At 48.3% G+C, this 25,196-nt stretch overlaps 2 protein-coding genes across 2 annotated transcripts in view; one reads left to right on the forward strand and one right to left on the reverse strand.

Annotated features, from left to right (window-relative positions):
• Positions 1 to 8,979: 8,979 nt before the first annotated feature.
• LOC132377989 (transmembrane reductase CYB561D2) lies at positions 8,980 to 23,803 on the reverse strand. Its single transcript, XM_059944557.1, has 3 exons — positions 23,599 to 23,803; positions 18,656 to 18,693; positions 8,980 to 11,197 (listed from the first exon to the last, which is right to left on the reverse strand). Exons 1-3 carry the CDS (start codon positions 23,723 to 23,725, stop codon positions 10,694 to 10,696), a joined length of 669 nt encoding a protein of 222 aa, XP_059800540.1. The 5' UTR covers positions 23,726 to 23,803; the 3' UTR covers positions 8,980 to 10,693.
• nprl2 (NPR2 like, GATOR1 complex subunit) overlaps positions 23,780 to 25,196 on the forward strand; it is a 46,531-nt gene continuing 45,114 nt past the window's right edge. Inside the window, exon 1 of the mRNA XM_059944556.1 lies at positions 23,780 to 23,950. Within this exon, the coding sequence (XP_059800539.1) occupies positions 23,879 to 23,950 (72 nt within the window). The 5' untranslated portion in view covers positions 23,780 to 23,878. The remainder of the gene's footprint in view (positions 23,951 to 25,196) is intronic.

Raw genomic sequence — 25,196 nt, forward strand, 5'->3', positions numbered from 1 at the left:
AGCTATTAGATCTTTTGGTGAGATTTTCCACATACTCGAGAGAGCAGAACAAGCTTGAAATTGTGTCTCATGTAATGCAGATTAGAAGGAAAGGTGAAAGTGATGCAAGAACAAAACCAAAAAGTTTCACTATTAATTAGGTCATACACCTGAAAAGGAGGGGAGGGGTACATTGTATAACAGAACTGTTATGCCCTGTCTTCAAATCAGTACTTGGAAACACGATCATACAATCTAGGATCACATTCTACAGTAGTGCTATGGGACCAGAACAGATACTAAACCACCTACCCTCACAAGTTGGGTAGCACAGAGATAAGACTGAATTAATGTCCCACCCCCTCCACTGATCTGTCTCACTCTGGGTAGATGTCCTAAACTTCACCCCAAACTACCCACGTTATTGCAGTGTCACCATGTTGAATGGAAATTCAACACACTCCAGAGTGACACACATCAAGCCCCTTCTTTGCTCTGTGGGAATCTCTAAACTTCATCCAGCTTTGATCCACTGCACTTCAACCACATTCAGCAAACTGTTTGAAATGTGCTTTCAACTTCCAGAATTGGAACCTTTCACCAAATCAGACGTATGTAACTCAATCTGACCTATCTTCTAGCAATTTGATATAATCACATGATTTGTAAGCTATATCAAACCTATCAAATGACAATGTGATTCAGAACACAGTAATTAAAGGCTCAGCACATCATGTATTCAGCATCTTTTATCAGGTTTAGATTACTGCTGGTGCTTGGATTAGTCCTTTTTAATAAAGCAGGACTAATTATTAATAATTTATCATTTCATGCATTTGCAAAAAGAATAAGATTGGGTTCCTCAACAGTTTTGAGATAGACAGCAGCAACTTGCAATTAAAGAATATTTCTAAAATTTTAAACCATTCTGGGTCATAAAAAGAGGTAATATAGGAGGAGAGTGCAAAAACAATTAAAAGGGAAATTTTAAATGATCTCATCCGGTGAAGATGCAGCTGCCAATAACAGATGGAAAGAAGTTGGAGTTTACTTGTAGTAGAACTGAACAAAACAACTCTGTTTTGACTCAACATATTGACAGAGTCCTCCAGGTCAAAGAACTCCAAGGATCGATCAACATTGGAATAAAGAAATATTTCAGTTCAGTCCTACGGCATTTATCGAAGGAAATTAATCTGTCCACAATACACCCAATACAGTATGATGAATGACATGTGGCAAGATATTTTTACTGTACTTCTGTGCTCAAATTCTTTCAATAATAAATGCCATGATACCATTTTATTTAATTGCTTGCTGTACCAGAATGTTAGCTTTCATTGACATACAAGGACACTCAAGTCCCTATGAACCTCAATATTTTCCAGTCTTTCACCAGTTAAAAATAACTACTTTTCTGTTGTGTGCATTATTTATTTTGCCATTTCATATTCTGTGTCTCATACATGTTCTTGCCTATCCTTTCCTCTATTCCTTGATACTTACTAATTTCTCTCTCTACTACCTGGTTTTGTATTCAGAGTATTATGAGCAGCTTTGGAACTCAAATCTAAGAACAGGCGGACAGGCATACTTTATTGATCCCAAGGGAAATTGGGTTTCGTTACAGTCGCACCAACCAAGAATAGTGTAGAAGTGTAGCGGTGTGCTACAAGCAGCGCTAAAATTACGACACGGAGTCGGTAACTGCAGTCGAAGGAAAAAACTTTATTCGAAAACTTCAGCCTCACTTTTAAGCCTCTGTCAACCGGCCCCCCATGGCGAAGAGGCTCCAAAGCTCTGTGCTCGCAAACCCCCGTAGGCTATCTAATTGTGAGTCGGTTCGCATACGCTAGGAAATGAGCCGCCACATAACCCCCCCCCAGAACCGGCGATACACCCCCCAATGTCCACAGCCTGGGCCAGAACCTGCTTGGGAGGTCGGCCTCTGCGCCGAGGCGCCGGAAACTCGGCCGGTTGCGCCAGGTCCACATGGGCCGGCTTGAGGCGGTCCACTGTGAAAACCTCCTCCCTCCCCCCAACGTCCAGCACGAACGTGGACCCGTTGTTCCGGAGCACCGTAAACGGCCCCTCGTATGGCCGCTGCAGCGGCGGCCGATGCCCGCCCCTTCGTACAAACACAAACTTACAGTTCCGTAGGTCTTTGGGTACGCAGGTCGGGTGCCGCCCATGCTGTGAAGTGGGTATGGGGGCCAGGTTACCGAGCTTCTCGCGAAGTCTGCCCAGGACTGCTGCGGGAGCTTCCTCTTGCCCCCTTGGGGCTGGTAGGAACTCCCCGGGGATGGCCAGGGGCGCGCCGTATACCAACTCGGCCGACGAGGCGTGCAGGTCGTCCTTGGGCGCTGTGCGAATGCCGAGTAGGACCCAGGGAAGCTCGTCCGCCCAGTTGGCTCCTCGCAGGCGGGCCATGAGGGCCGACTTCAGGTGACGGTGGAAACGCTCCACTAGCCCGTTCGACTGTGGGTGGTAGGCAGTGGTGTGGTGCAGCTGAGTCCCCAAAAGGCTGGCCATAGCTGACCACAGGCTGGAGGTGAACTGGGCGCCTCTGTCGGAGGTAATGTGGGCTGGTACACCAAAGCGGGATATCCAGGTGGCGAGCAGGGCTCGGGCGCAAGATTCGGAGGTGGTGTCGGTGAGCGGGACCGCCTCTGGCCATCTTGTGAACCGGTCCACGATAGTCAGGAGGTAACGCGCTCCGCGCGACACTGGCAGGGGGCCCACGATATCCACATGAATGTGGTCGAAACGCCGGTGGGCGGGATGGAACTGCTGCGGTGGGGCTTTGGTGTGCCGCTGCACCTTGGCCGTCTGGCAGTGCATGCACGTTCTGGCCCATTCACTGACCTGTTTGCGGAGACCGTGCCAAACGAACCTGCTGGAAACCAGCCGGACAGTTGTCCGGATGGAGGGATGCGCCAAGTTATGAATGGAGTCGAAAACACGTCGCCGCCAGGCTGCGGGGACGACCGGATGGGGCCGGCCGGTGGCGACGTCACAGAGTAGGGTCCTCTCACCTGGGCCCACGGGGAGGTCCTGGAGCTGCAAACCAGAGACTGCAGTCCTGTAACTCGGAATCTCCTCATCTACCTGCTGTGCCTCTGCCAGTGCCTCAAAGTCTACCCCTTGGGAAAGGGCATGAACGGTAGGGCGAGAGAGCGCATCCGCCACGACATTGTCCTTACCCGAGACGTGCCGGACATCCGTTGTGTATTCAGAGATGTAGGACAGGTGGCGTTGCTGGCGGGATGACCAGGGGTCGGATGCTTTCGTAAACGCAAAGGTAAGCGGTTTGTGGTCCGTGAACGCGGTGAAGGGCCGGCCTTCTAGGAAGTACCTGAAATGCCGGATTGCCAGGTAGAGCGCCAACAGTTCCCGGTCAAAAGCACTGTACTTGAGCTCGGGTGGCCGCAGGTGTTTGCTGAAAAACGCCAGGGGTTGCCAGCGACCTGCGATGAGTTGCTCCAGCACCCCACCGACTGCCGTGTTTGATGCGTCCACTGTGAGGGCGGTAGGGGTGTCCATTCTGGGATGTACTAGCATTGCGGCGTCAGCCAAAGCTTCCTTCGTTTGAACGAAAGCGGCGGCGGACTCCTCGTCCCAGGTAATGTTCTTGCTCGGACCCGACATCAGGGCGAACAGGGGGCGCATGATCCGGGCAGCTGAAGGGAGGAAGCGGCGGTAGAAATTGACCATACCTACGAATTCCTGAAGGCCTTTGATCGTGGTGGGTCGGGGGAAGTGGCGGACCGCATCTACCTTAGCGGGCAGAGGGGTCGCCCCGTCTTTAGTAATCCTGTGGCCCAGGAAGTCAATGGTATCAAGTCCGAACTGGCATTTGGCAGGGTTGATTGTAAGACCGTACTCACTCAGTCGGGCGCAGAGTTGACGGAGGTGGGACAGATGCTCCTGACGACTGCCGCTGGCTATGAGGATGTCATCCAAATAGATGAACGCGAAGTCCAGGTCCCGTCCCACCGCGTCCATTAACCGCTGGAACGTCTGTGCGGCATTCTTCAGGCCGAACGGCATGCGGAGGAACTCGAAGAGGCCAAACGGGGTGATGAGAGCCGTTTTGGGGACGTCGTCAGGATGCATCGGGATTTGATGGTACCCTCGGACAAGGTCGACCTTGGAGAAGATCCGGGCGCCGTGCAGGTTTGCCGCAAAGTCCTGAATGTGCGGCACAGGGTAGCGGTCCGGTGTGGTAGCCTCGTTCAGCCTGCGGTAGTCGCCGCACGGTCTCCAGCCCCCCGTCGCTTTGGGCACCATGTGCAGGGGGGAAGCCCAGGGGCTGTCGGACCGCCGGATGATCCCCAATTCCTCCATTCTCTGGAACTCCTCCTTCGCCAGTCGGAGCTTGTCCGGGGGAAGCCGCCGAGCACGGGCATGGAGGGGTGGTCCCTGGGTCGGGATGTGGTGCTGTACGCCGTGCCTGGGCATGGCTGCTGTGAACTGCGGTGCCAGAACCGATGGGAACTCCGCCAGGACCCTGGTGAAATCGTTGTCGGACAGCGTGATGGAGCCGAGGTGAGGGGCTGGCAACTGGGCCGCGCCCAGGGAGAACGTCTGAAAGGTCTCGGCGTGTACCAGTCTCTTCCTGGGCAGGTCAACCAGCAGGCTGTGAGCTCGCAAAAAATCCGCACCCAGAAGCGGTTGGGCTACGGCGGCCAGTGTGAAGTCCCACGTGAACTGGCTGGGGCCGAACTGTAGCTGCACCTGACGGGTGCCATAGGTCCTTACTGTGCTGCCATTCACGGCCCTCAGGGGGGGACCCGGTGCCCTGCTGCGGGTGTCGTAACTCATCGGAGGTAAAACGCTGACCTCAGCCCCAGTATCGACCAAAAAGCGGCGTCCCGACCTGCTATCCCACACATACAGGAGGCTATCCCGATGGCCAGCCGCCGTAGCCATCAGCGGCGGCTGGCCCTGGCGTTTCCCGGGAACTTGCAGGGCGGGCGGCAACGGCGGGCTTCTGCGCCCCACCGCTGGTGGTAGAAGCACCAGTGGTCATTGGGCCGGGGGTTAGTGGGCTCTGCGGCCGGGCCTGGACTGGTTTGCTGCCGGGAGCGTGGCTGGGAGATCTGTGCGATGGACGCCCCGCTCACCTTTTTGGCGTTCCACAGCAAGTCCGCCCGGGCTGCCACCTTCCGGGGGTCACTGAAATCCGCGTCGGACAGCAGCAGGCGTATGTCCTCGGGCAGCTGCTCCAGGAATGCCTGCTCAAACATGAGGCCTGTGTGTCCCTCGGCCAGAGACAACATCTCATTCATTAAAGCCGATGGAGGTCTGTCGCCCAAGCCATCCAGGTGCAGTAAACGGGCAGCCCGCTCATGCCGTGAGAGTCCGAAAGTCCTGAGGAGCAGGGCTTTGAATTCCGTGTACTTGCCGTCTGCCGGGGGCGACTGTACGAACTCCACGACCTGGGCAGCTGTGTCCTGGTTGAGGGAGCTCACCACGTAGTAGTAGCGGGTGTCTTCTGAGGTGATCTGGCGAACGTGGAATTGGGTTCCGGCTTGCTGGAACCATAGGTCCGGGCGCTGTGTCCAGAAACCCGGCAGTTTCAACGAAACCGCATGAACAGAGGCGGCGTCGGTCATTTCTGGTCCAAAAATCGTTTGGACCGTCGGGGTCACCAATTGTAGCGGTGTGCTACAAGCAGCGCTAAAATTACGACACGGAGTCGGTAACTGCAGTCGAAGGAAAAAACTTTATTCGAAAACTTCAGCCTCACTTTTAAGCCTCTGTCAACCGGCCCCCCATGGCGAAGAGGCTCCAAAGCTCTGTGCTCGCAAACCCCCGTAGGCTATCTAATTGTGAGTCGGTTCGCATACGCTAGGAAATGAGCCGCCACAGAAGTATCGCAATATAAAACCATGATAATTAAATAATAAGTAAATTATTCCAAGTGGAAATAAGTGGAAAAAATGTGCTTGCATCGGTGGAGGTCCAGAGCAAGGTTCTCAACCTTTTTGATGCCATGAACCCCTAGCACTAACCGAGGGGTTCGTGAGTGAACCCCAGGTTGGGAACGTCTGGTCCAGAGGAAGTTTAGGAAAATGGAAGGATTAACATATGAGGAACATCTGATGGTTCAGGGTTTGTACTTGTGGGAGTTTAGAACAATGAGGGGGATCTCACCGAGACCTACCGAACATTGAAAATCCTAGACAAAGTGAAAGTGGAAAGGTGCACAGCCTCAGAATAGAGTGATGTCTTTTTAGGACAACAGAGATAAGGAGAAATTTCTTTAGTCAGAGGGGAATAAATGTGTATTAATTGCTATAGATGGCTGTGGAGGCCACGTCATTGGGTATATAGAGTGGAGGTTAATAGGGTGTCAACGGTTACAAGAAGAAAATAGGAGAATGGGGTTGAGAGGGATAATTAATCAGCCATGATGGAAGGGCAGAGATGACTGGATGGGCCAAACAGCCTATTTCTGCTCCTAAGTTTTATGGTCTAAAGTACTACATGAGTGCAGTCCATCATTGTCTACACATTGAAAACACTCACAATCCCAGCAAATTCAAGCCCCTGATCTGCAAATGATTATCACTGATGGGGAAGGAGGCGATTTTCCTTTTCCTACAATATCAGGTTGATAGTTCACTGCAGATCTACCACTCTATCTTTATATTCCAGAAACTATGAAGCTTAAGGTGTCAATGATCTTTAATTCTTCAGATAGCCGAGTCCAGTCTTGTATACTTCATGCATGACTTAGTGCCCTCTCTGCAGACCATAGTCTCCAGCGTCTCTTGGTACAGTTGCTCCTTGGATAGCAGGACATCAGAGAGTATTTCCTAATGTACTTATAATCCATGCAAGTTCAATGGTATAAGTGTTCTGCATGTGAAACTTTTAATGTGCACAGAAATGCTGAGTACAAGTTTGCTGGATGCCTAAATTGTGACGTTTTAGAGCATTTGTGGACATAAGACTTTAAATCCATACATGCTGTGCAAAAATCTTGCTCTATGTAAAATAATATTTATTAGGTGATACAGCTGAGTAGGCCCTTCAAGCTATGCTGCCCCTGCAACCTCCCACAAACCCAACTATCTATAACCCAGTCGTAGGACAATTTACAATGACCAACTAACCTATCTAGCATGTCTTTGGTCTATGGGAGGAAACCAAGGCACCTGGATAAAATCCACATATTCTGCAGGGTGGACATACAGAGACTCTTACAAATGATGCTGGTTTTGAATTCTGAACTCTGATGCCCAAGACGCCCAATTTGTAACCAATTACCTTAATAGGTGACAAAAATAAGCATCTGCCTTACCTCTCACTGCTTTAGAAGTTCCCTTTTCACCTTTTATTTTAGTTTAATGAGCAGATGCAGCCTTGTTTGCACCCTTTTGTTATTTGTCATTGCTTGTCAATTTTCATAAACGATGTGTCAGCATAAAAACACTTAACTGACATATATTTAATTAGAGTATGTGCTTCTCCAAAAATAGCTCAGTTCTCCCCCCTTCCCCATAACTCAAAAACATTTTCAAAGTCTGTCTGCAATATTTGCATTGAATTCAACTGGGAATTTAAAAATAGAGAGGTGATGAATTTAGTCAAGAAGAAAAATTATGTAAAACTTCTTAAGTCAGGATCAAATGAAGCACGAGGAGTATAAAGAAGCCTGAAAAGAACTATTGAAGGGAATTAGGAAAACTAGGAGGGGCCATTATAAATCATTCACAGGTAGGATTAAGGTGAAACTCTTGGCATTCTATACATACATCAAGAGTGAAAGGTTTCCTAGGGAGAGGGTGGGACCATTCAAGAATAAAGGGGGGGAAATTTGTTTGGATGCAGAGAATGAGAGTGAGGTACTTGGAGTACTTTGTTTCAGTATATACCAAGGAAAAGGAACATTTGGAAACCCATGGCCTAATTAGGGAGAGTCAGCATGGCTTTGTGTATGGCAGGTTGTCCCTTACCGACTTGATTTGAGTTTTTTGATAAGGTAACAAGAGAGATTGATGAGGATAGAGCAGTGGACGTTGTCTACATGGATTTTAGTAAGGTGTTTGACGAAGTCCATCATGGAAGGCTAATCCAGAAGATTAAGGTGCATGGAATCTCTGGCAAATCGACTGTTTAGATTTATAACTGGCTTGTGCATAGAAGACAGAGGGGAGTGGTTGACGGGATTTATTCAAGCTGGAGGTCTGTAATTACTGGAGTTCTGTAGGGAACTCTGCTGGGACCTCTGCTGTTTGTAATGCATATAAATGACCTGGATGAAAATGTGGATGGGTGGGTTAGTAAATTTGTGGATGATACCAAGATTATTAGAGTTGTGTATAGTGTAGATGACTGGCACAGAATACAGCATAATATACACCAGTTGCAAATATGGGCTGAGTAACGGCAGATGGAATTTAACCCGGATAAATGAGGGATGTTGAACCTCAGTAGGGCAAATGCAAAGAGACAGTACACTACAAGGCCTTAACAAACTTTCTGGCACCATGGTAAATAAAATTAGATAGAAGGAATCATCTTGTTATTATCTGTTTCCACAGATCAATGCACTCATATGTGGTGAATTAATTTAAAGGGACAGAAACCAAAACAAAAGAAGATGGTCACAACACTTAAAAGAATTTTGATCAGAGATGGTTACTTTGAAAGTTCACTTTCTTTGTTCATAAAAAAAATCAGGCAATAACCCTATACAGTGCAACACACAAAATGTTGGAGGAATTCAGTAGGTCAGACATCTACAGAGAGAAATAAACATCTGACATTTCAGACCAAGACCAAGTCCTAATGGTCTCAGCCCAAAATGTCAATTGTTCATTTCCCTCTAAAGATGCTGCCTGACCAGCTGAGTTCCTCCAGCATTTTGTGTTGTTGCTCTGGATTTCCAGCATCTGCAGAATCAGTTGTGTTTTCCCTGTGCAATATATTATTGGGATAAGCATGTCTTATATAGGGGCTGAATAAACACGACTAAACACTCAGTCACATGAGAGATGGACATTTATTGTGTGCACACTGACTACAAGGCACAGTACAAATGGCTTCAGTAAATCAAAGAAATTAGCAATAAAATCCAACAAGTGGAGCAGAAATATCTGAATCTCTTTGCATCATTATTAAGCACATCATTACCACTGGGAACTGTATATCCCTGATAACTCTGTATCGAAACTCCTTTGATCATAGGATGCTTTGGTATCAACCCTGTTGGAAACTGAGATTCAATCAAACAGATCCATTTTACTGAAGAACTCTCCTTAGCAATCTGAGGATTTGGGGGGTTCAGGTCAGTCAACATAAAAATATGAGAGAGTGCATCATCAGTACGTTCAAGATTTTTTGGTATTTTCAAGGTAATTTATATTTTCAGTTACAATTCTTTTTGAATAATCACTTAATTGTAATGACAGTACTTCTCAACCATCTATTCCCTTACTTTCTGAATACAGTCCTACCTCAGCTGTCATAAACCAGACAAAATATACTACAAGGGAGTAACAACACTGTCAAAAGGATTCAAGCAAGGAATTCCTTCCCACTGTGATTGATGTGATTCTTTTGAAGACAGAATTACATGGACACATTAGTACACACACATGATCAGAAATGGTCTCACCATAACATAATTTTTTACTTTTTTAGTTAAACTGAAAATAATTTACTGGAGCTAAAGAACGGTCAGGACAGACTATGTGGTGAAACCAGTGGTTTGAACATAATGCAGATGGCATAATTTTGATGGACCATTATCTACTTTAGCCCATATTTTGTCTATTGACTTTGACAGAACTGAGTATCAAATATGTTATGTAGCAGTCTGTAAATACATTTAGATAGAACATACCACTGTTATAAAGGTGTTCCTCTCAGCTCAAAAGATCAATCAGCAATAAAATATTATTTTGTTCCAAGCTAACTGGAGCAAAATGTTCACACAATACATCACAACACTACGGAAAAACAACAGAAGACGCACAGGATTTAATACTTGCAGGGCAATGACTTTGAAATATGAAGGTAGAAAGTTAAACAGCACACTTAATATTGTGTATGCATTAATAAATAAAAAGCTTATCTCAATCAAGATTGACATTAACCATCCTTCTAGTCGAAAATTACTACAATGAGGGAACCACAAACTCATATGGTGGAAGGGATAATAATTCTACTGAAATGAATGAAGGCTTGTGAATAACCAGAGATATAAATTGTACATTACAAATTATTTTAGATTATCAGAATTAATCTCTTAATGTGAGATGAAACCATGCTTTCATTTAAATACAGTACAACAACAGAAGATTTTGGCTTTAACACTCAACTCTGTTTCATGCAACATCTTGTCTCATTTGTTTCCATTTACAGAATATTCTCTTGGACTTCAGTCAGTGAGAATGGACTGAAGTAAGCCAGCACTATCACTGCTGTGCTGACCAGTCAAAGGGGAACACTTTAAAAGAGCAACATCAGATGAGATGGAAAGCAATCCAGTCTTTCGTCAGGTCCACTTTTTCATTTGCCAGCAGAATCAAGGAGTAGGACTGATTTACCAGTAGTTTCAACATCATCATCAATCACCAGCATTGACAAGAATCTCTGCACACTGACTGAAGTTGGTTTTAAGACTTCTGTAGTAGAATTACAGATTAAAAAGAGTCCGAGTAGCTAATAAGCAGCTGCTGCCAGGGGGGAAGAGTATTTAAGGCTGTATCCTCTTTTTCTTCAGATAGGCATTTGTAATTTGGTTCATGATGACCAATGCCAACAGAACTGGGCAGCAAATGGCCAGATACCAGCTAACACTAGCCACTGTCCCTGTGAACCATTCCGAACACATGCCCAGTAACAGACTGGCGCAGCCTAGTAGGTAGCCAACCAATCCAGAGGTAGCATGATATGACTTCAGTTTGGCCAGAGACCATTTCCTCATTAGTTTGGGATATAGCAGTGTCACCCCACCAGTAGACTGCACGCAAATGTATAGGACAGTTGCTAGCCCGATCAAACCGTGCCAGCTAGTAAAATGTGGTTTGTCATTCAGGTATTTATTATAGCTGATAATGGTCAAGCCCAAGATGGCACACACAGTGGCCAACCCCTGCAGCACCCAGTGGGATCGGACTTTAATTTTCCTTGAGTAGGACAAAATAAGGGAACTCTCTGGAGAAAACAGCAGAATGGCTTGAGTCATAATGAAGGAAAACTAGAGGGAAAAAAGAGAAACATAGTTATATATCTGCATTTCCCAATATGTCATCTTCTTTTCTGTCTCTTCTGTCTCAAAATTCTGGGTGACATTCTAAAACAGAAAGATAAACAATTTGGCTCACTTTTCCCTTTTATCTGGCTCTGCTCAGAGGCCTTTTATCCCACCACATTTGTCTGATGTTTTATTTCAGGACTCTAATATGGCTTCAGCTCTACCTGCTGTTCATCTTCTAGACATGTTTCCATCATGACAATGACCTATCCACTATTTCATTCCTATTAACATTTCCTTTTCCTATCTTCGATAAGTAATTCGATATCCTTGCTTTCGGAGCCATTGTCCTTTTTTAAAGATATTAAAGCTATTGTTCACTTCTAGATTATCTGTTCCCTCCTACACCTCAAGGACTGCAACAGTTCAAGAAGGCAGCTCATCACCACCTTCTCAAGGGTAACTAGGGACAGCAATAAATGCTGGCTTAGCTGGCGACGCCCACACCTTGTAAATGAATAAATAAATTGATTCACAGTCGCAAACAAAGGTTACAGTATGATCTGCTAATCTTGTTGCTTAGGTTATCTAGCTTTATCACTTTTGTTATAAAGTTGGGTAACCTAACAAGCTGGGTAACTCCAACAACAGGCTCTGAAACTGAACAATCCTAAACAAGATGCCATTACATGTTTTTCCTCATGGCTATGCAGCAAATTCTTCTGGCTGTACCTTGGTGGGCATCTTTCTTAAGTTCTTTTCCACCAATTTAGAGGACTCCTAAATTCTATGTTCCTCTTCCTCTATTTCTTCTCTTCATTATAATCTTCTCTCGTCTTCCAGTTCTACACTCCTCTGCAGATGAATCACCTCTACATTTCATCAACTTCTTTCCAAGGAATATGCTCAGTACATGCAACTTTTATTTCCTTCACGATGTTTCTCTTACCAAGCTAGAAGATGCTGCTGGAATTTCAAACAATGATGATGAAGTTAAGATATTGAATGGGCTATAAATTAATAAATAAGAGGTTTAAAAAAAAAGGCAATCAAAGCAAATAAGCCACTTGATCCAGATTAGATGCACCCTAAGTTGCTGAGGGAAATCAAGGAGGGGCATTGTAGAGGCCCTGGCTAGATTTTCCTTACATCACACATTCACATGATGCCAGAGGACTGACAGACCACTAATGTTACACCCTTGTACAAAAAGAGTATTAGGCCAAACCTAGTAACTAGTGGTTAGTCAGTTTAACTTCCATTAACTTCTAGAAGTGATAATAAAGGACTGAATTTGAAATGACTAAGTGGTAATGCATTGAAAGAGGAGTTCTCCAGGAGTCAACGCAAGGGCCTCTGGTTTTCTTAGCACGTTAATGACTTGGACTTGGGTACACATTCTTAAAAATGGAGCAATAGTGAACTGGAGAATAACACAAATCAAAAGAAAAAATGCCAGAATGATAGAATGAGTAGACAAATAGCAAGTGAAATTTTAATATAGAAAAAAGTAAGTTATTGCATTTTGGTAGGAGATATAATATAAATAGAAAGCACAAGGTACAAGGACAAGGACGAGGGTACAGGCACAAGGAGATCTGGAGGTTTATGCATATAAATCATTGAAAATTGCTGGGGAGATTGAGATAGTAGTTTAAAAAGCATATGGGATCCTGTTTGTTATAGCATAAAAAAACAAGGAAGTAATGATTTCCCAAAGTCCTTCCAGGTGAAGTAACACTTCACTGTGAGTCTGTTGGGGTCATCTAATGTATCTGGTGCTCCCAGTGTGGCCTCTTCTACATTGGTGAGACCTAATGTAGATTGGGGACTTCATTGAGCACCTTTGCTCTGTCCTCTTCAAAGAGTGGGCTTTCTTGGTGGCCATCCATTCTAATTCTGCTTCTCATTCACATTCTGACCTGTCTGTCCACAGACTCCTCTGGTTAGAGAGCAACACCTCATATTCTGTTTGGGTAGCCTCCAACTTGACACCATGAACTTTGATTTCTCTAAGTTCTAGTGATTTCTACCCCATCCTCCTCCTCTATTTTTCCATTCCCCATTCTGGCTCTCCTCTTACCCATTCACTTCTCCTATCCCGCCTATCGTCTCCTTCTGGTGTCCTTCCTCCTTCTCTTTCTCACACGGTCCACACTCCTGTCCTATCAGATTCCTTCTTCTTCAGCCCTTTAACTCTTTCAACTGTCCCTTCCCAACTTTTCACTTCATTCCCCCCCCTCTCCCAGCCACCTACCTTTTTCATCACCTAGTTTCACCAATATCATTTGTCAGCTTATATTCTTCCCCCCACCCACCATTATTTTCTGGTTTCTTCCTCCTTTCCTTTTAATCCTGATGAAAAGCCTCAGCCTGAAAGGTCAACTACTTATTCCTTTCCATAGACATTCCCTGACCTGTTGAGTTCCTCCAGCATTTGTGCCTGTTGCTCTGGATTTCCAGCATCTTAAGAATATCTTGTGTTTATGTCATGATGATTTATGTTCTTAAGTACTGTGTCCAGTTCTGTGTGCCATACTTTAGGAAAACTATGAAGGCCTTAGAGAAGTTGCAGAAGAGATACTTGAATGATTCCAGGGATGAGGGACTTTAGCTGGACTTGAGGAGCTGGGATTTGTTCTCTTTGGATAGAGGTATTTAAATTAGAGAAAGGTTTAAAAGTAGAATAGTTTGTACTGGTAGAAAGGCTAAGAATCAGGAGACACATAACAAATCTGTTTAGTAAGAGAACTAAAAGTGATGTGTAGATTGTTTTTAATGAGGTAGAACAATGGTTAGAAATTGGAATGTATTGCTTCAGATGGTAGAGGAGGCAGGTTCAACCGCAACCTTCAAAAAGGAGCAGGGTAAAATGAGGTGTTGTAGCGGTGTGCTACAAGCAGCGCTAGAATTACGACACGGAGTCGGTAACTGCAGTCGAAGGAAAAACTTTATTCGAAAACTTCAGCCTCACTTTTAAGCCTCTGTCAACCGGCCCCCCATGGCGAAGAGGTTCCAAAGCTCTGTGCTCGCAAACCCCCGTAGGCTATCTAATTGTGAGTCGGTTCGGATACGCTAGGAAAAGAGGCGCTACATAACCCCCCCCCAGAACCGGCGATACACCCCCCAATGTCCACAGCCTGGGCCAGAACCTGCTTGGGAGGTCGGCCTCTGCGCCGAGGCGCCAGAAACTCGGCCGGTTGCGCCAGGTCCACATGGGCCGGCTTGAGGCGGTCCACCGTGAAAACCTCCTCCTTCCCCCCAACGTCCAGCACGAACGTGGACCCGTTGTTCCGGAGCACCATAAACGGCCCCTCGTATGGCCGCTGCAGCGGCGGCCGATGCCCGCCCCTTCGTACAAACACAAACTTACAGTTCCGTAGGTCTTTGGGTACGCAGGTCGGGTGCCGCCCATGCTGTGACGTGGGTATGGGGGCCAGGTTACCGAGCTTCTCGCGAAGTCTGCCCAGGACTGCAGCGGGTTCTTCCTCTTGCCCCCTCGGGGCTGGTAGGAACTCCCTGGGGACGGCCAGGGGCGCGCCGTATACCAACTCGGCCGACGAGGCGTGCAGGTCGTCCTTGGGCGCTGTGCGGATGCCGAGAAGGACCCAGGGAAGCTCGTCCGCCCAGTTGGCCCCTCGCAGGCGGGCCATGAGGGCCGACTTCAGGTGACGGTGGAAACGCTCCACTAGCCCGTTCGACTGTGGGTGGTAGGCAGTGGTGTGGTGCAGCTGAGTCCCCAAAAGGCTGGCCATAGCTGACCACAGGCTGGAGGTGAACTGGGCGCCTCTGTCGGAGGTAATGTGGGCTGGTACACCAAAGCGGGATATCCAGGTGGCGAGCAGGGCTCGGGCGCAAGATTCGGAGGTGGTGTCGGTGAGCGGGACCGCCTCTGGCCATCTTGTGAACCGGTCCACGATAGTCAGGAGGTAACGCGCTCCGTGCGACACTGGCAGGGGGCCCACGATATCCACATGAATGTGGTCGAAACGCCGGTGGGCGGGATGGAACTGCTGCGGTGGGGCTTTGGTGTGCCGCTGAACCTTGGCCGTCTGGCAGTGCATGCACGTTCTGGCCCATTCACTGACCTGTTTGCGGAGACCGTGCCAAACGAACCTGCTGGAAACCAGCCGGACAGTTGTCCGGATGGAGGGATGCGCCAAGTTATGAATGGAGTCGAAAACACGTCGCCGCCAGGCTGCGGGGACGACCGGACGGGGCCGGTCGGTGGCGACGTCACAGAGTAGGGTCCTCTCACCTGGGCCCACGGGGAAGTCCTAGAGCTGCAAACCAGAGACTGCAGTCCTGTAACTCGGAATCTCCTCATCTACCTGCTGTGCCTCTGCCAGTGCCTCAAAGTCTACCCCTGGGGAAAGGGCATGAACGGTAGGGCGAGAGAGCGCATCCGCCACGACATTGTCCTTACCCGAGACGTGCCGGACATCCGTTGTGTATTCAGAGATGTAGGACAGGTGGCGTTGCTGGCGGGATGACCAGGGGTCGGATGCTTTCGTAAACGCAAAGGTAAGCGGTTTGTGGTCCGTGAACGCGGTGAAGGGCCGGCCTTCTAGGAAGTACCTGAAATGCCGGATTGCCAGGTAGAGCACCAACAGTTCCCGGTCAAAAGCACTGTACTTGAGCTCGGGTGGCCGCAGGTGTTTGCTGAAAAACGCCAGGGGTTGCCAGCGACCTGCGATGAGCTGCTCCAGCACCCCACCGACTGCCGTGTTTGATGCGTCCACTGTGAGGGCGGTAGGGGTGTCCATTCTGGGATGTACTAGCATTGCGGCGTCAGCCAAAGCTTCCTTCGTTTGAACGAAAGCGGCGGCGGACTCCTCGTCCCAGGTAATGTTCTTGCTCGGACCCGACATCAGGGCGAACAGGGGGCGCATGATCCGGGCAGCTGAAGGGAGGAAGCGGCGGTAGAAATTGACCATACCTACGAATTCCTGAAGGCCTTTGATCGTGGTGGGTCGGGGGAAGTGGCGGACCGCATCTACCTTAGCGGGCAGAGGGGTTGCCCCGTCTTTAGTAATCCTGTGGCCCAGGAAGTCAATGGTATCAAGTCCGAACTGGCATTTGGCAGGGTTGATTGTAAGACCGTACTCACTCAGTCGGGCGCAGAGTTGACGGAGGTGGGACAGATGCTCCTGACGACTGCCGCTGGCTATGAGGATGTCATCCAAATAGATGAACGCGAAGTCCAGGTCCCGTCCCACCGCGTCCATTAACCGCTGGAACGTCTGTGCGGCATTCTTCAGGCCGAACGGCATGCGGAGGAACTCGAAGAGGCCAAACGGGGTGATGAGAGCCGTTTTGGGGACGTCGTCAGGATGCATCGGGATTTGATGGTACCCTCGGACAAGGTCGACCTTGGAGAAGATCCGGGCGCCGTGCAGGTTTGCCGCAAAGTCCTGAATGTGCGGCACAGGGTAGCGGTCCGGTGTGGTAGCCTCGTTCAGCCTGCGGTAGTCGCCGCACGGTCTCCAGCCCCCCGTCGCTTTGGGCACCATGTGCAGGGGGGAAGCCCAGGGGCTGTCGGACCGCCGGATGATCCCCAATTCCTCCATTCTCTGGAACTCCTCCTTCGCCAGTCGGAGCTTGTCCGGGGGAAGCCGCCGAGCACGGGCATGGAGGGGTGGTCCCTGGGTCGGGATGTGGTGCTGTACGCCGTGCCTGGGCATGGCTGCTGTGAACTGCGGTGCCAGAACCGATGGGAACTCCGCCAGGACCCTGGTGAAATCGTTGTCGGACAGCGTGATGGAGCCGAGGTGAGGGGCTGGCAACTGGGCCGCGCCCAGGGAGAACGTCTGAAAGGTCTCGGCGTGTACCAGTCTCTTCCTGGGCAGGTCAACCAGCAGGCTGTGAGCTCGCAAAAAATCCGCACCCAGAAGCGGTTGGGCTACGGCGGCCAGTGTGAAGTCCCACGTGAACTGGCTGGGGCCGAACTGTAGCTGCACCTGACGGGTGCCATAGGTCCTTACTGTGCTGCCATTCACGGCCCTCAGGGGGGGACCCGGTGCCCTGCTGCGGGTGTCGTAACTCATCGGAGGTAAAACGCTGACCTCAGCCCCAGTATCGACCAAAAAGCGGCGTCCCGACCTGCTATCCCACACATACAGGAGGCTATCCCGATGGCCAGCCGCCGTAGCCATCAGCGGCGGCTGGCCCTGGCGTTTCCCGGGAACTTGCAGGGCGGGCGGCAACGGCGGGCTTCTGCGCCCCACCGCTGGTGGTAGAAGCACCAGTGGTCATTGGGCCGGGGGTTAGTGGGCTCTGCGGCCGGGCCTGGACTGGTTTGCTGCCGGGAGCGTGGCTGGGAGATCTGTGCGATGGACGCCCCGCTCACCTTTTTGGCGTTCCACAGCAAGTCCGCCCGGGCTGCCACCTTCCGGGGGTCACTGAAATCCGCGTCGGACAGCAGCAGGCGTATGTCCTCGGGCAGCTGCTCCAGGAATGCCTGCTCAAACATGAGGCCTGTGTGTCCCTCGGCCAGAGACAACATCTCATTCATTAAAGCCGATGGAGGTCTGTCGCCCAAGCCGTCCAGGTGCAGTAAACGGGCAGCCCGCTCGCGCCGTGAGAGTCCGAAAGTCCTGAGGAGCAGGGCTTTGAATTCCGTGTACTTGCCATCTGCCGGGGGCGACTGTACGAACTCCGCGACCTGGGCAGCTGTGTCCTGGTCGAGGGAGCCCACCACGTAGTAGTAGCGGGTGTCTTCTGAGGTGATCCGGCGAACGTGGAATTGGGCTTCGGCTTGCTGGAACCATAGGTCCGGGCGCTGTGTCCAGAAACCCGGCAGTTTCAACGAAACCGCATGAACAGAGGCGGCGTCGGTCATTTCTGGTCCAAAAATCGTTTGGACCGTCGGGGTCACCAATTGTAGCGGTGTGCTACAAGCAGCGCTAGAATTACGACACGGAGTCGGTAACTGCAGTCGAAGGAAAAACTTTATTCGAAAACTTCAGCCTCACTTTTAAGCCTCTGTCAACCGGCCCCCCATGGCGAAGAGGTTCCAAAGCTCTGTGCTCGCAAACCCCCGTAGGCTATCTAATTGTGAGTCGGTTCGGATACGCTAGGAAAAGAGGCGCTACAGTGTCAGATTAGACTGACAGGCAAATGGCAGAATTGCAGCATTACAATGAAAACACAAAGCAACACAGTGCCCACCACACAGAGGTAACGCACATCTTCTGTCCTCATCTCTGCTGGGTTCCTGCAGAGATGAGGACAGGCTGTAGGTTCCTGTAGGCTGGTCCACAGGGACATGCCTACTAGAGCAGTGAACTCCCTCTGAGCTGCTACCTTCTCTTTGGTAATCATTCCCAAGTTCAGGAAATTTGGGAAGGTGGAAAGATCATACTAAGAGAGGAAAAGTGGCATATCTTACATAAGAGAAATAAATGATCCAAATCACAGCCCTCCAATGAAAGTCTCTAAAGACAACAATAGGTTACTTACAGCAAGAGCCATCAGGAATGGATGCCACGAAAATAGACCTAGAACAAAAATTAAGTAAATCAGCTGTTAGATTAGATGTAGTACAATGAAACTTTTCATCATCACACTGGACCAGCAGCAATTCATAGATCATTAGCCACATTATAACTGCTGGCTCTTCCTGGTGAACTACATATTTAATTTTATCTCCTCTTCTTCTGCTCCTGGGGTCTCTGACTGCCAAAAGAGAATGAAGTTCAAATGAGGAAAGATGAACCATGGGATAGGCAAAGATTCAGTGAAAACGGACAATCGATAAATCAATTTTTCCAAATAAATGTGAGAAAAGGTTAATAGCAAACCCATTCATAACAGGCTGAGAGCAATTGAAAAAATTCTCCACGAGTTGATGCCCCACAATGTAAAGAAAGCATAATTAAGGTTTAGGAAGTAAAGGTCCTGAGAGTTATAAGGTAGCCAAGAAAGAGCTTAAGAAGTGACTTTGTATGGCTAGGAGGGGATATGAGAGGGTCTTGCTATGCAGGATTAAAGAAAAACCTGAAGTGTTCTATACGTATGTGAAGAACAGGAAGGAGATTTGAGTGAGGGCAGTACTATTAGAGATAAAAGAAGAAACATGCGCCTGGAGTTGGAGAGATAGAGAATATCCTTAAAGAATATTCTGATGAAGGGTCTCAGCCCGAAACGTCAACAGCACTTCTCCCTATTGATGCTGCCTTGCCTGCTGTGTTCCACCAGCATTTTGTGTGTGTGTGTTGTTCCTTAATGAATACTTTGCTTTGGTATTCACCAGTGGGAGGGACATTGACAAATATGAAAACAGTGTAAAACAGGCTAATATGCTGAAACATGTCAAGATTAGGATGATGTGCTGGAATTTGGAAAACATTAAGATTGTTAAGTCCCTGGGGCCAAACAGAGTATACCCCAGATTACTATGGGAAGCAAGGGAAGAGACTGCAGAGGCTCTGGCGATGATCTTTGCATTCTCACTGGCCACAGAAGTAGTATGGGAAGGTGGCAAATGTTATTCCTTTGATCAAAAAAGATATGGATATTCCTGGGAATTATAGACTAGTTAGTCTTACATCAGTGGTGGGCAAGCTATCATAGAAAATTTATGAGCATTTGAGTTACCATAGTCTGTTTATGGATAGTCAGCGGGGCTTTGAGTGAGGCAGGTCATGCCTCATAAGCTTGATCAAATTCTCTGAGGAACTGGCAAAACAAATTGATGAGGATAGATCAATGGATGCGGTGCCTATGGATTTTAGTAAGGTTCCCCACAGTAGACTCATTCAGAAAGTCATCGTGTATAGGATCCAGGGAAACTTGGCTGTCCGAATTTGGATCTGGCTTGCCCACAGAAGGCAGCAATAGTAGATGGAGTGCATTCTACCTGGAGGTCAGTGACCAGTGGTTTTCCACAGGGATCTGTTCTAGGATCCTTACTCTTATGCCTTTTATAAATAAGAAAGTGGAAGGAAGGGTGGTTTAGTAAGTTTGGAGATGACACAAATGTCAGTGGTTATGGATTGTACAGAAGGTTGCTGTAGGTTACAATGGGACATTAATTGGGTACGGAGCTAGGCAGAGGAGTGGCAGATGGAGTTCAATCCAGAAAAGTGTGAATGGGTACACTTTTGAAAACAAAAGCTTGAAGGGAAAATAATGGCAGGATACTTAGCAGTGAGGTGGAACTGAAGGATCTTGGGGTCCACATCCACTGATCTCTCAAAGTTGCAGCTCAAGCTGTTAGTGTGATGAGAAAGGTGTACATTAGTCAAGGGGTTGAGCTCAAGGATCATGACATAATACTGCAGCTCAATAAAACTCTGGTTAGACCATACTTGGAGAGTTTAGTTCTGGTCACCTTGTTAGGAGAAGAATGTAGAAGCTTTACAAAGGGTGCAGAAGAGATTTACCAGGGTGCTGTGTGGATAGAGAATATGTCTTATGAAGATAGGTTGAGCGAGCTAGGGCATTTTTCTTTGGAATGAAGGAGGAAGAGAAGTGACTTAATAAAGATGTATAAGATAATTAAAGACATAGATAGGATGGACAGCCAATGCCTTTTCCCCCAGACACCATTGATTAATATAAGATGTAATTTTAAGGGCTTTGGAGCAAAGTATATGGAGGACGTCAGAATTAGTTTTTCTTTAAAAACAGAGTGATAAGTGCATGAAATATCCTACCATGTGTTGTGGCAGAGGTAGGTACTTCAGAGACATTTAAGAGACTCTTAGACAGGCACATGGATAAAAGAAAAATGCAGGGCTATGTGGGTGGGAAGGGTTAAGTTGATCTGGAGTATCAGGGTTAACATCCTGGAGTATATTAAAAAAGGTCAGCGTAATTTCATCCGCTAAAAAGCCTGAACTGTAGAATTCTGTTCTATTTTCTAATAAGTGGGGAAATTCTGCACTGGAAAAGAGACCAGATGCTCAATACAAATTTCTTTATGCTACGAAATCAACGTGTCAAGCAATAAAACAAAATCCCTTAACATATATTTAAAGTAGAGATTATGGAATGTATTCAGTTCAGCTGAGAAATCTCACACACCATAGGTTGGACATGTCTTAGTCTTCATTACTACACAAGGATATTTAACTCACTGTATCAGAATCATAAAGATTAAACCTGACAAAACCTTTAACATGAAATAGGAGCATTGTAACATCATTTTCCAAACTTCAATGTCCAAAAATCTGTCCACCAACCAACAGCAGATTTTCAGGATTTAGAAAACTGCAGACTGACACTTTAGAATTCCCAGAATAAATACTTTCTGTACATGCCTTGATATCTGCACTGTTTTAAGCTTATGAGCAAGAAGCTGCAGAGATCAGTGGGCTCTGGCCAATACATCATGGGCGCATCCCCACCATAGCATCTTTAATGAGAACCTACTTCAAGGTGGTAATGTTTATCATCAAAAATCCTCAACATTTGGCCATGTCATTTCCTTACAGCCACCACAGGCCAGGAGATACAGAAGGTTTAAGTCCCACATCACTAGGTTCAGAAACACTACTTCCTTTCAACCAAAACAACCAGCACAACCATAATCACTACACTATAGCAGCATCATCACCACTTTGAACAATACACTATAAAGGACTTTGTTGCTGCTTTCTTTTAAGAATCGTGTACAATTTATATTTCTTTTGTGAATACTGCTTATTGAATGGCATGTGCCTATGATGCTGCTGCTGCAAGTCAGTTTTTCATTGCAAGAAAGAATTTATTGGAAAAGCAGAATTATGCTTCAGCTATATATGGCATTGGTGAGACCACATGAGGAGTACTGTGCTTGTTATTTAATGAAATATGTTAATATATTGCAAGCATCTCAGAGGTTTATTAGAGATATCTGGATTGGGAGGGTTGTCATGAGGAAAAACTGAACCAGTCAAGCTTATATCTGCTGGCATACACTTGAAACCCTATTCCTCTGATACAAATACCCAGTACACCCTCATATTGATACAATATACCTGCACCCCTATTCCTATAATGACACCATACTCTTGAAGTACCATCTATGTGAAAAAGATATACAACTTCAGCCCCAACTCTATGAAGGCACAACCACGAGCACCAGACACTTTGAGTTGACTCAATATTCCAAGAGCCCATGACAAAATAAATTATAAACACCCCACCCTTGTGATGACAAAGGCCTCAGAATAACAATATACTTCAGAGCATTCTCTTGTTCACAATTCCCTCTGTAATATTAGATACATGAAGCATCTTTTTACTTAATAAATTGCTGTTCCTGTTTATTGATAAAGATTATTTGTCAAAAGCCTTTTTAAAAGCTTTTGACTCCATTAAAAATTTACTCTTGCGAACTGATTAGCTACATACTCATAAAATTAACTTATTCGTCATGAATGAATTTCCCCTCATACAGGTCTTAACTCCAAAAATTGTTTAAAGTACCCTCTTCCTTAACCATTCTTAACGACATAGCAGTGCTTTCAATTCACCATTAACTCGAGATTCTGCAGACGCTGGAAAACCAGAGCAACACAGAGAAAATGCTGGAGGAACTTAGCAAGTCAGGCAGCATCTACGGAGGAATAAACAGATGAAGTTTCAAAAAGGTCTCATCCAGAAACGGCGAGTGTTTATTCACTTCCGTAGATGCTGCCTGACCCGCTGAGTTCCCCCAGTAAATTGTGTGGGTTGTTAAGTAGTTGATCATTTTTAAACCTATTTCTACTTCACAATATGGTAGGGTTTTGCCAGAATCGCATATTTTGGAAGGTCGTCACTAAGGCTTCAGATCACACAGCCTGATCCCGGAGCTCGAACTTGCGGATCCGGTCACACTCAGAGCCCCGCCCACCAAACCTTACTCGGCGCGCGCAGCTAGAGCCCCGCCCACCAACCCTTACTCGGCGCGCGCAGCTAGAGCCCCGCCCACCAACCCTTACTCGGCGCGCGCAGCTAGAACCCCGCCCACCAACCCTTACTCGGCGCGCGCAGCTAGAGCCTCGCCCACCAACCCTTACTCGGCGCGCGCAGCTAGAGCCTCGCCCACCAACCCTTACTCGGCGCGCGCAGCTAGAGCCCCGCCCACCAACCCTTACTCGGCGCGCGCAGCTAGAGCCCCGCCCACCAACCCTTACTCGGCGCGCGCAGCTAGAACCCCGCCCACCAACCCTTACTCGGCGCGCGCAGCTAGAGCCCCGCCCACCAACCCTTACTCGGCGCGCGCAGCTAGAGCCCCGCCCACCAACCCCTAACTCGGCGCGCGCAGCTAGAGCCCCGCCCACCAACCCTTACTCGGCGCGCGCAGCTAGAGCCCCGCCCACCAACCCTTACTCGGCGCGCGCAGCTCGAGCCCCGCCCCCTAGTTACGGGTGGTCACCAACCCGAGCGCCCACCTATTACACATTTCGGATTCAGCTGTCAGAGATACTCACTCGTCCCCGGTCTACTGACCACCCCGATCCCGATAGTGAATCCCAGACACAGAAGGTGTGCAACCATCCCGGCGGCTTTCCGCAGTATGCGGTAAAGCCAAAACTCGGAGCTCGGCTCCACCATCATCGCACGCCGTTAGTGCGGGCGCCTCTGCGTCATTACGTCGTACGTCTTGAAGGCGCTACGGGTCGTGACGTCGGGGGAGGGGTGTGGTGAAGGAGCCCGGCCGGCCGGCGGGCAGGCAGGCTTGGCCTTGGATGGAAGAAGAGGAGCCCGGTCATGGGTAGTAGGATCGAATGCGTGTTTTTCAGCGAGTTTCACCCGACCCTCGGTCCGAAAATCACCTTCCAGGTACAGGAGAGCACGGATAACCAGTGCCAGACTCTTGTCCCCTGCAGCCAGATCTGAGGCTGAGTTGTGTCTTGCATGAACACACTTGAATCGCCCTTCTGTCACACGTACACCCTTTCCCCTAAGCAGCAGCTGCGTTTCCGGGCAGAGGCCTGAAGTGGGACTGTTGTGACAATTTTGAGCTCCAGGAACTCTCCAAATAGTTTTGAAAACAGCTTTATTGTTCACACACTTAAACAGAGACGAGGCTGGTTTTGAAGTCAGAAGAGATTAATTAGTGTGGTTAGGAGGACAGTTTTATAAAGCGCCATTCGGCTCCAATTCCACCCCTCAACAAGTTCATGGCAGAGCTACTTCAAAAATTCGTTTTACTTCCCATCCCTTGATTATTACAGCCAGAAATCTATTTGATTCTGTATTGAAAGAAATTAGCAATTAAAACCCATTTCAGCGTTTGGTGGTCTGCCCTAATCTTGGGACTGTAGCGGTGTGCTACAAGCAGCGCTAAAATTACGACACGAAGTCGGTAACTGCAGTCGAAGGAAAAAACTTTATTCGAAAACTTCAGCCTCACTTTTAAGCCTCTGTCAACCGGCCCCCCATGGCGAAGAGGCTCCAAAGCTCTGTGCTCGCAAACCCCCGTAGGCTATCTAATTGTGAGTCGGTTCGCATACGCTAGGAAATGAGCCGCCACATAACTCCCCCCCAGAACCGGCGATACACCCCCCAATGTCCACAGCCTGGGCCAGAACCTGCTTGGGAGGTCGGCCTCTGCGCCGAGGCGCCGGAAACTCGGCCGGTTGCGCCAGGTCCACATGGGCCGGCTTGAGGCGGTCCACCGTGAAAACCTCCTCCTTCCCCCCCAACGTCCAGCACGAACGTGGACCCGTTGTTCCGGAGCACCGTAAACGGCCCCTCGTATGGCCGCTGCAGCGGTGGCCGATGCCCGCCCCTTCGTACAAACACAAACTTATTAGGTCTTTGGGTACGCAGGTCGGGTGCCGCCCATGCTGTGAAGTGGGTATGGGGGCCAGGTTACCGAGCTTCTCGCGAAGTCTGCCCAGGACTGCAGCGGGTTCTTCCTCTTGCCCCCTCGGGGCTGGTAGGAACTCCCCGGGGACGGCCAGGGGCGCGCCGTATACCAACTCGGCCGACGAGGCGTGCAGGTCGTCCTTGGGCGCTGTGCGGATGCCGAGAAGGACCCAGGGAAGCTCGTCCGCCCAGTTGGCTCCCCGCAGGCGGGCCA

The sequence above is a fragment of the Hypanus sabinus genome, chromosome 19, assembly GCF_030144855.1.
Source record: "Hypanus sabinus isolate sHypSab1 chromosome 19, sHypSab1.hap1, whole genome shotgun sequence".
NCBI lineage: Eukaryota > Metazoa > Chordata > Chondrichthyes > Myliobatiformes > Dasyatidae > Hypanus > Hypanus sabinus.